The sequence below is a fragment of the Budorcas taxicolor genome, chromosome 9, assembly GCF_023091745.1.
Source record: "Budorcas taxicolor isolate Tak-1 chromosome 9, Takin1.1, whole genome shotgun sequence".
Taxonomy (NCBI): Eukaryota; Metazoa; Chordata; class Mammalia; order Artiodactyla; family Bovidae; genus Budorcas; species Budorcas taxicolor.
In genome coordinates this window covers 74,434,816-74,446,515 of record NC_068918.1, presented here as the reverse complement: position 1 = coordinate 74,446,515, position 11,700 = coordinate 74,434,816, and the positions used below count along the sequence as shown (strand labels likewise).

At 41.1% G+C, this 11,700-nt stretch overlaps 1 protein-coding gene across 1 annotated transcript in view; it reads left to right on the top strand.

Moving 5' to 3' along the window:
• The first annotated feature begins 266 nt into the window (after window positions 1-266).
• Window positions 267-11,700, top strand: part of SHPRH (SNF2 histone linker PHD RING helicase) — an 80,951-nt gene continuing 69,517 nt past the window's right edge. Inside the window, exons 1-2 of the mRNA XM_052645685.1 lie at window positions 267-360; window positions 8,025-8,691. Of these exons, the coding sequence (XP_052501645.1) occupies window positions 8,053-8,691 (639 nt within the window). The 5' untranslated portion in view covers window positions 267-360; window positions 8,025-8,052. The remainder of the gene's footprint in view (window positions 361-8,024; window positions 8,692-11,700) is intronic.

Genomic DNA, 11,700 nt, shown 5'->3' with positions numbered 1-11,700 from the left:
TATCCCATATTCTCTAATGGCTCAGTGTAGCTATCGCGAGACTTCAACGGTATCCTTCGAGAGTCTCTAACCGTGTGGACTTGCGCAAAAGAGACTCATGAAGCGAGGGTCCGAGAAAAGGGGCGGGGCGTCCCGACGTGCGCGTTCACCTTAACCCCACGCTCCACCGCGCGCCCGGCATCTAGGCGCTGTGGTTTCTGGGCCCCCCGGGAACCCCAACACAAACCAGCATAAAGCGCGCGTGCCCACCTCAGGCCGATGTTCAGTGGATAGCGAATGCGTGCCCGGGACCTGCAGGGGCATCAGAGGGCCCTGGGCCTTGGTGCAGAGAGGCTCTAGGGTCTTGGAGAAACAGTCTAGGTAGGCGCTTGGGTGATAGAGGGTCAGGGGTCAGAGGTCGGGGGCGGAAGGCGTTTCTGGACGCACACAGAGGTCTCAGGGAGGGGCGACTCCGTTGTTTTGGAGCCTGGAAAACTAAAAGGCTGAGGGGGAGCCTCAGCGCGAGTCTCCCCGACCCTTCCCCAGCCCAGATGTGCGGGCCTGGGGACCGCCGCGGCTTGCCCGGGACGAAGAGGAGCCGCGGAAGGGAGGCTTGTTTTCCCTCCGCGGACTGGGGCCTACGGTGTCTTGTTCGAGGGTCCTAGGGCCCTTGATCTCGCTCCTCTGCCTCCAGGCAGCTTGTTTGCCCGGCCTGCTGGGAGCGATCGGCGCTGACAGCCTTGTTCAGACTCCTCAAACCGCTTTTGAGTCTTTCGGAAGAAAACTGAGTGGGTATCACCATTCTCCGCAGATATGCCCCTAGAGACTGGAACTGGGCAGCTGCCTAGCTTATTGGTGTGCGGGATTGTAACTGTAGTAAAGGGGAGGCCGGGGCCTCTGAGTTAAAGTTCTCAGGTACCTCAGGAATCAGGTTAATTACATTCGCATTCAAAATCAGCCTTGCATTTTGTGCCTTTTGACTCCGTGATAGTTTCTACTTTTCTGAACCAAGATATGTTTTCTGATGGCTGACGGTCACTATCAGATAAACAGGATTAGTAAACAGTGACTTTGTGCCTTTTTTCTAAGGGACTTGACCTTAGCAGTGAAGTAAAAACCCTAGATGTTTGGTGTTTTCCTTTTTCCGCCTGCAATGTGGAAGACCTGGGTTCGATCCCTGGGTTGGGAAGATCCCCTGGAGAAGGGAACGGCTACCCACTCCAGTATTCTGTCTTGGAGGATTACATGGACTGTGGGTATATAGTCCGTGCTCGCAGAGTCGTACGTGACTGAGCGAGTTTCACTACTTCTGTTTGAATTAACTTGTGACTTTAATAAACAAAAATACTTTCAGAGTTATTAGAGCCAGTTTCAATTATTCTTTTGGATGATAGCAAGAATGATGAAACTCCCATGAATCGAAATGATACCTGTACCGTCACCAGAAAGGCTAGTTGGTTTATGATGAGAAATCACGCTGGAAGCAAGATAGTAGTGAGCAGTAGTGGGACAAATGGTCTGTATTGCAGTACATGGCACTTCCTAGAGTTTACAGAATCCACTTAGCCAATAAGCTGGCAGTTGAGAATAAAATGGTTTTGAAGGGTGCTATTTATAAATATCCTCTTCTCCTCTGGCCTAAAGAACTGTACTTACAGGATTGTTAAATCTGTTATTAAGAGTTCAGGCTAGAAGGATTTGGGGGAATAGAATCTGTTGGTGAAAAATCAAGGCCTTTTGTAAGTATCTGTGACTAACTATTTTAGAGTTCTGCAGAGGAAAATACTGTCAACCTGCTGGGGTTGTCACTAAGAAAAAGGTTGTGGTAGTGGTAGGTCATTGAGAACTTCTCAGCCATCAGTAGTGATTGAGTTTCACTTGCATAAGGCTTACCTTGCAGTGTGATATCTCAAATGTATATACTCTCTGTTTTCCTGGATAGCCTAACTCAGGACCTACCATGGGTTTGTTATATATCATCTAGTATTAGCAATTATCTTTTAATGAAGAGATAGTAATTTGGAGGGGGGGAAATCTGAATAAGTTTAATTGATATCCATCTGTTGTATTGTCTTAGTAACAACATTTTGTGTTTGTTTCCTAGCAATCTATCTTTGTTTTCTGTTAAAGACACGGATCAGTCAGTTTTCTCTGTTTCACTCTGGGCCAGAAATTGTAAGGAGTAGTTTCACACTACCTGTAGTCTGTTTGAATGTGGTTGAGTGAGATTCGTCCAAAAAGAAATTTGAGTAAAAGTACTTCTGGGTCCTTGAGAAGAGAGAGAATATTCACAGAGTTAGAGATGTTTCACCTTACTTTGTATATCATTTCCGTCCTGGCCCTGACCCGGCATTGGGAGTACAGTGCTGAATAGGGTACTGTTCCTGCCCAGCTTTCAAGTAGTTCAGAGTCAAACAGCTGAGAACACTGTAGCAGTTGGAATCAGAAAGAGAAGCCCTTAACTCAGCACACCTGGTTGTGGAACGTTTTGTGGGAGATTAGAATATCGATAGGCCGAAAAGCATGAAAGGGCATTTCAAGCAAAAGGTATTTAAAGGAATGAGAGTGAAAGTGTGGTTCATGTAGGAAACTGATATATAATCACGTTACACCCAAACACTGGTATTTAAGGAGGGGAAGAAGGGAAGAAGAAGATTCATCTGGTCTGAGGAAAATAAGAAGGATTTAGAATTGGAATATGATTAGAGATATATGGAATTTTACTGGGACTTGACTTAATAGCTGCCAGTTAACATTATGGTTTTGAGTAGCTTTGATCAAATAATTTAATCTTCTTTGGTTCAAGAATTATTCCTAGATAAAAGTCTCCTAAAAAAAAAAGTTAAAACAGGATAGTGGGGCAGAGAGAAGGCAGAATGTGGCTCAGTAGAGAACTGAATGAAAGGAGAGCCTGCTAGAAACCGTGGTATTTATTTTTCTTGAACTTATCATTGTAACTGATAAATACTTTGATAATACTGTGACATTGGAAGAATCAAGTTGGAAGCAAACATCTGAGTGAAGTGTAGATTATAGTGGTATATATAATTTAGAAGATACTGCATGAGGATGAGTGTTACCAGAGAAAAGAACAAAGAGTAAAAGGAAAGTGTTCTGGTTCAATAATATGTCTATTACAAGACTGTCGTAATAGAAAGGGCACATGTTAACCTCTGTTTGCAGTTGATGGCCTCAGACTGGTCACGGGACTACTATTGATGCACCACCAGATGAGCAGACATTTCCCATCTGTGCTGTACTTTGCCAGGAAAGAAATGGATTTCCGTCAGCAGCTAGCTATCCATAACAAGGTTTCTCAAACTTGGCTGGATGCTAGAATCACCAAGTGAGAGTGAAAGTGTTAGTTCCTCAGCTGTGTCCAACTCTTTGTGACCCCATGGACTGTAGCCTGCCGGTCTCTTCTGTCCATGGAATTCTCCAGGCAAGAGCACTGGAGTGGGTGGTCATCCCCTTCTCCAGGGGATCTTCCTACCTCAGGGGTTGAACCCAGGTCTCCTGCATGGCAGGCAGACTCTGCTGTCTGAGCCACCAGGGAAGAATCACCAAGGGAACCTAAAAAAATAATGGAGGTAGTGCCTGGGCCCTGCCCCAGAGATGATAATTTAATTGGCTGGGCTAGTACCAGGGCATCAGGATTTTGAAAATTTCCCCCAGGTGGTCTAGTGTTCAGTCAAGTTTGAAACACGCTGATCTGTAGTTCCCCATCTTGCCACTTTAAAGTTTGGTTATTGTAAAGTGTAGTTTATAGTGTTCTCTGCTGCTGCTGCTAAGTCGCTTTAGTCGTGTCCAACTCTGTGCGACCCCAGAGACGGCAGCCCACCAGGCTCCCCCGTCCCTGGGATTTTCCAGGCAAGAACACTGGAGTGGGTTGCCACTTCCTTCTCCAGTGCATGAAAGTGAAAAGTGAAAGTGAAGTCGCTCACAGTGTTCTCAGGGTGATGATAATAGCAACTACCACTTACTGAATATATGCTAAATTTCAGTTGCTGTGCTCTTGTACATACACAAAGAAGCTAGATCATTTCTAAGTGCCAAAGCTAGAATTAGAATTTAGGACCCCGAAACTCACATTCTCTCATATAAGCCACATTGCTTTGCCAGATGTGAGATTCTGTAACCAGTTGCTTTGGGGGCCATTAGAGTTAATGATTCCATCATCACCATGCTACTAATATTATGGTGGTTGGTGAGCTAGATTGTGTAACTGGCCCAGTTCCCTCCGCATATGTCCCCACCTCTTGACTGAGTCCTTCTTTGTGAACTTGCTTTGGCCCATGGAACCTTAGTGTTTTTACCCTGACCAAATGCTGAAAAGTACTTGTGTGATTGGATTTGGACTGTTACTCTTCAGTCACTGTCATAATATCATTTTTGGGTTTTATTGCTGGTACGAGGACAAGGATGATTATACTTAGGAGGGCCAAGTGGCTTTCCCCGAAACCTAGCCTATATCAGCCAGTCCTAAGATAATCTGCAGATCTGTGAAAATAAATGATTGCTGTCTCCAGGCAGAGCTTTGGGTGATATGTTATACACCATATTTATGATGGTGGCTAACTGATAAACTGGTGTAGAAGACTGACTCGATTCTGGTATTCCAACCTGTGCTCTGAGGAGAACTGGACACAGACAAGCACTTAGTTTATTAGGGACTTGCTTTATTATTCTGATCTCTTATCCAAGGAAATAGGGGAGATAAGATGCTTGAAAAGTACTTAACTATAGTCAGAGGTTGATTGTAGACCACCACCTCCATATTCATAAACCAAGCACTGATTAAGGGAATGGAATTCTCGTGATTGACTTAGAAGAGCAGTTTTTGATAGACATTTTGCAATTATGAAAATGTTCAATTATTGTCAGTCCATTACGGTAGCTTCTGGTCACATAGAGCTTTTGAGCACTTGAACTATGGCTAGGGAGAATGAAGAGCTGAGTTTAAATCTTTTTGTTTTTAACATAAATACTACCTCTTAAAGTTAGATGCAGCTGTCGGCATCCTTATGGGACTACACAAACAACTTCTTTGGGGCTGTTGAGGAAACCACTCTCCTTTTAAGTCACAAAGCTAACATGTTCCTCAGTAAGAGAAAGGTTCTGTCAACATGGAAATGAGGTAGATCTTAGGTAGATAAATAATATTACTTGTTTGTTTCATGGTTATTGTCCTATTCAGATTTTTCTATTTATTGGGCCAACTTTACTCATTGCATTTTGTTAGTAAATTATGCATTGTATCAATACATTTCGAGTTTATTAGAATAAAGCTGTTAAGAGTTTTTAATTCACTTCTATACCTGCTCATTGTTTTTACCTTTTAAATCAGTTTTATTAAGATAAATTACGTACAATAAAATACAACAATTTTATATATACAATTTGATGAATTTTGACAAATGTATAAAATCATGTGATCACCTGTGGAGCATTTCTGTCACCCCAAAGGTTTCCCTTCTGCTTCTTTGCTGTCAGTCACACCTCTTACCGCTTCCTGACCCCTGGAAACCATAATCTGCTTTCTAACACTAGATTCTTTCTTTCTCTAGAATTTCATATAAATGGAATCAGGCACTATATAGTCTTTGACATCTGGCTTCCTTCACTTAGTATAAATGTGTTAAAAATTCATCTGTGTTATATGGATCAATAGTTAGTTTATTATGAGTAGCATTCTGTTTGTTTATCCATTCATCAGGTGATGAACATTTGGGTTGTTTCCAGGTTTAGGCATTTATTAAAAAAATTGGTATTAACAAATTCAAGTTTAGGTTTTTTATGATTCTGTTTTTTATTTCTCTTAGGTAAACACCTGTGAGTGGGATTAATAGGCTGTGCAGAAAGTATATATTTAATTTGTAAGAAGTTGACAAACTTTTCCTATTGGAATGTTTGAGAATTCAGTTTTAGTTGTTCTGTGTCCTCGGTCTTTACCATTTTAACTGTTCTACTAGATACGTAGTTTCTCATTGTGGTGTATGAGTTGAATTTGCAATGCCTGAATGACTGACATGGGACTTCCCTGGTGGCTCAGATGGCAAGGCATCTGCCTACAATACAGGAGACCTGGGTTCGATCCCTGGGTCAGGAAGATCCCCTGGAGAAGGAAATGGCAACCCACTCCAGTACTCTTGCCTGGAAAATCCCGTGAATGGAGAAGCCTGGTAAGCTATAGTCCATGGGGTTACAAAGAGTCAGACACGACTGAGCAACTTCACTAAATGACTGACAATGGTAAGGATATTTTCATGTGTTTATTTGGCACTTAGAGATCATCTTTTGTGAAATGACCATTCAGCAATTTTGTCCATTGTTTAAATAAGGTTTTTCTTAAATTGGTTTGCAAGAGTTATGTATATATTTCACATATAAATCTTTCATCAGATCTCTGTACTATTTTCTCTTTTTATGAAGACTTGACAGTTTTAAGAATAAGAAGTTTACAACTTTGTTTAATTATCTTTTAAAAGAGTATAAAAACGAAAAAGAATATTTTTACAGATATTTTTCATTCATAATGCTTTTTTTCTTTGTGTAGGTCCAAATTTCCATCTAATATCATTTTCCTCTCCCTTGAGTACTTCATTTAACATTTCTTGTGCTGTGAGTCTCCACTTTAGTTTCCACTACCAGGTCCCACCACTACCAGGCCCACCACTAAACATGGCAGCCCCCTTGGTGATGCTCTCCTCTCTTGTGCTAATACATTCACACTGTCACTTAGCTTTCCATTCTGATCCCTTCTGTGTCATTCTTTACGAAGCCCTCCAAGTTTCTGGACAGCTGAGCTGTCTCATCGTTTTATATTATCTTAGACAGGGCTAGATTGGGGGCAGAATAATTGAGAATGGGTTGTTAGCAGGGGTAGAGGAGTGTAGACTCCTCTGTGTGCTGAGTTTGTCTTCACAAAACCAAAATGCAGCTTGATGTTTGTACTGAATTAAATACCATGGTTTGATCTCCACTACTTTTATATCCTCTCCTCAGATACAGGATGGTGTTGAATACTCACTGGGGACTTATCCAGTACCTGGCTGGATTTTATTTAAAAAGTGAGATTACTGAGAATATATATTAAACTGCACTTGAAGCCAACTTTTATTTATACATTCCTTTCCCTTTTTTTTTCAGCTACATGCTTGGAATACATTGGATTAGGCACCAACCATCATTGTGACTTTATGATTGAACTTCTCTGAGTTCTATGTTATGTATAGGAATTGGCTTTTCTTTTGGGAAAAGGGAAAGGCTACGAACTCCAGTATTCTTGCCTGGAGAACCATGAACTGTATAGTCCATGGGGTCACAAAGAGTCGGACATGACTAAGTGACTTTAAATATATATATATAGTTTAGTGCCTGCCTTATATAGGCTACTTTCAACTTAATTGAAAAAGCTTTCTTTTCTTTTTTTCCTATATTTTAAAATTCTTTTCCTTTATTGTCTCTGCCTTATTTCCCCTCATTGCTGTCACCATCTTATTTCTTGTCCAGTTATCCTCTTATTCTGTTTATCAGCTAATTCATAAAAAGAAATACATTTCCATATTTTCATAGTCCTCTTTTGAAAAAAAATATATTTTTAGAGATTTTTAAGCTATGTCAGAGTCAAGTGAACCCTTTGGAATTATAAAGCAAAATTAAATCCTGTAATGATTATATGGGTTTAAGTGTTACTAAAAGTTTTCAAATAAGCATTTCCAGAATATTTGAGAGATTTACCCATCATGCATTCAAAAATCATTATACATATTTTTAGAATTTATTTTAAACAAAAATTTGTCTATATTTAATTTCTCTAAAAAGACCGTTAAGATCATTAGGATTTGTGTGATACAAGAGATTATAGTCAATGTGTTCCATACCTGTATTTAACTTATTAAAAACAATTATCCATCGCTTTATGTATCTCTTTAAAGATGTCATGTTATGTGTGGGATTATTATTCTATGTTAAATTGCTCATCTGGGAATATTTTAATACTAAAATCCTCTCTTGGAATGTCTGCTGTTGTGTTTATCTTCTAGGGTTCACATTTACCAAGAGAACTTGAGGATGAGCAGCCGACGGAAACGTGCTCCCCCAGTGAGGGTAGATGAGGAAAAGCAACAGCAGCTTTGCTGGAATATGCATGAGGACAGAAGGAATGAACCTCTCACCTTAACCGATGACGAGCAGTCCTGTCCAGGTTTGGGCCCCTCTCCTGCTCACCGCATCATCGTAGATGACAGTCTACAGGAAGAAGTGGCTCATAGAGAAAAGAAGAGATGTTCCAAAGCCGTGAGCATCTCAAAATCAACTGATAAAGAAGAGACTGGTGGTGTTTTTTCCCCTTTGTCTGTAAAGCTGAATATTGTAATTTCTCCCTATCACTTTGATAATTCTTGGAAAGCATTCCTGGGAGAATTCACTCTTCAGCTTCTTCCTGAACAGTGTTTAATTCAAAATTTTTCTGAAAAGAGTTTTACACTAATGAGTCCCGAGTTGAGCAATCAGTTCCTGATCTATGTTCATTCAGGATGTGAAAATGTAAAGAAAAAAGAAAGAGGACTCAGTGAGCCAGTCAGTATCTGTGACAAGGGAATTCAAGTGGAGTCGTCCTTCAGCAGTGAAATGTTACAAGATTTGGGATGGCTGCAAAAGAAGGAAAGAATAAAACTTTACCAAAAACCAGAAGAAAATAACATTATCAAGGTATCAATTTATGTGGTGTCCTTTAAGGTTCTTCTGCATTGGATACCCCATTTTGAAATTAACTTAGAAGGAAGCCCTGTAAAACCAGCGATAAGCATTTCATTATTAAGTGTCAAAGTACACTTCATTGGGGGCATTCAATAACTATAAAAATATATATATTTTATATATCATAGCCAGTCATTTCCAGGCTGTACTTCTTTGGGATCTTCCTGATTCACCGTTTCCAGCTCTACTCTCAGTGACTTCTTTTGATCTTCATTATCTCTTTCCCTTCCAGTAGCAATCCTTTAGTCGTTGCCTTTTCACTTCTTTCATCTCCTTTGTCTCTGGGCTGGTATGATATGAATGCAAATGCAATTCTAGTCTATTTTCAGTTCAGTTCAGTTCAGTCACTCAGTTGTGTCCAGCTCTTCGCAACCTGATGAATCGGAGCACACCAGGCCTCCCTGTCCATCACCAGCTCCCGGAGTTTACTCAGACTCATATCCATCAAGTTGGTGATGCCATCCAGCCATCTCATCCTCTGTTGTCCCCTTCTCCTCCTGCCCCAAATCCCTCCCAGCATCAGGGTCTTTTCTAGTGAGTCAACTCTTCACATGAGGTGGCCAAACTATTGGAGTTACAGCTTTAGCATCATTCCTTCCAAAGAAATCCCAGGGCTGATCTCCTTCAGAATGGACTGGTTGGATCTCCTTGCAGTCCAAGGGACTCTCAAGAGTCTTCTCCAACACCACAGTTCAGAAGCATCAATTCTTCGGCGCTCAGCTTTTTTCACAGTCCAACTCTCACCTCCATACATAACCACTGGAAAAACCATAGCCTTGACTAGGCAGACCTTGGTTGGCAAAGTAATGTCTCTGCTTTTTAATATGCTGTCTAGGTTGGTCATAACTTTCCTTCCAAGGAGTAAGCGTCTTTTAATTTCATGGCGCAATCACCATCTGCAGTGATTTTGGAGCCCCAAAAAATAAAGTCTGACACTGTTTCCACTGTTTCCCCATCTGTTTCCCATGAGGTTATAGAACCAGATGCCATGATCTTCGTTTTCTGAATGTTGAGCTTTAAGCCAACTTTTTCACTCTCTTTCATTTTCAACAAGATGCTTTTTATTTCCTCTTCACTTTCTGCCATAAGAGTGGTGTCATCTGCATATCTGAGGTTATTGAGATTTCTCCCGGCAATCTTGATTCCAGCTTGTGCTTCTTCCAGCCCAGCATTTCTCATGATGTACTCTGCATAGAAGTTATATAAGCAGAGTGACAATATACAGCCTTGACGTACTCCTTTTCCTATTTGGAACCAGTCTGTTGTTCCATGTCCAGTTCTAACTGTTGCTTCCTGACCTGCATACAGGTTTCTCAAGAGGCAGGTCAGGTGGTCTGGTATTCCCATCTCTTTCAGAATTTTCCACAGTTTATTGTGATCCACAAAGTCAAAGGCTTTGGCATAGTCAAAAGCAGAAATAGATATTTTTTTTGGAACTCTCTTGCTTTTTCCATGATCCAGCGAATGTTGGCAGTTTGATCTCTAGTTCCTCTGCCTTTTCTAAAACCAGGTTGAACATCTGGAAGTTCACTGTTCATGTACTGCTGAAGCCTGGCTTGCAGAATTTTGAGCATTACTTTACTAGCATGTGAGATGAGTTCAAATGTGCGGTAGTTTGAGCATTGTTTGGCATTGCCTTTCTTTGGGATTGGAATGAAAACTGACCTTTTCCAGTCCTGTGGCCACTGCTGAGTTTTCCAAATGTGCTGGCATATTGAGTGCAGCACTTTCACAGCATCATCTTTCAGGATTTGTAACAGCTCCACTGGAATTCCATCACCTCCACTAGCTTTGTTCATGGTGATGCTTTCTAAGGCCCACTTGACTTCACATTCCAGGATGTCTGGCTCTAGGTGAGTGATCACACCATCCTGATTATCTGGGTCTTGAAGATCTTTTTTGTACAGTTCTGTGTATTCTCGCCACCTCTTCTTAATGTCTTCTGCTTCTGTTAGGTCCATACCATTTCTCTCCTTTATCGAGCCCATCTTTGCATGAAATGTTCCCTTGGTATCTCTCATTTTCTTGAAGAGATCTCTAGTCTTTCCCATTCTGTTGTTTTCCTCTATCTCTTTGCATTGATCGCTGAAGAAGGCTTTCTTATCTCTCCCTGCTATTCTTCAGAACTCTACATTCAGATGCATATATATTTCCTTTTCTCCTTTGCTTTTTGCTTCTCTTCTTTTCACAGCTATTTGTAAGGCCTCCTCAGACAGCCATTTTGCTTTTGTGCATTTCTTTTCCATGGGGATGGTCTTGATCCCTGTCTCCTGTACAATGCCATGAACCTCTGTCCATAGTTCATCAGGCACTCTATCTATCAGATCTAGACCCTTAAATCTATTTCTCACTTCCACTGTATAATCATAAGGGATTTGATTTAGGTCATGCCTGAATGGTCTAGTAGTTTTGCGCGCTTTCTTCGATTTCAGTCTGAATTTGGCAATAAGGAGTTCAGGATCTGAGCCACAGTCAGCTCCCTGTCTTGTTTTTGCTGATTGTGTAGAGCTTCTCCATCTTTGGCTGCAAAGAATATAATCAGTCTGTTTTCAGTATTGACCATCTGGTGACGTCCATGTGTAGAGTCTTCTCTTGTGTTGTTGGAAGAGGGTGTTTGCTATGACCAGTGCTTTCTCTTGGCAAAACTCTTATTAGCCTTTGCCCTGCTTCATTCCATACTCCAAGGCCAAATTAGCCTGCTACTCCAGGTATTTCTTGACTTCCTACTTTTGCATTCCAGTGCCCTATAATGAAAAGGATGTCTTTCTTGGGTGTTAGTTCTAAAAGGTCTTGTAGGTCTTCATAGAATCGTTCAACTTCAGCTTCTTCAGCATTACTGGTTGGGGCCTAGGTTTGGATTACCGTGATATTGAATGGTTTGCCTTGGAAAGAGACAAAAATCATTCTGTCGGTTTTGAGATTGCATCCAAGTACTGCATTCCGGATTCTTGTTGACCATGA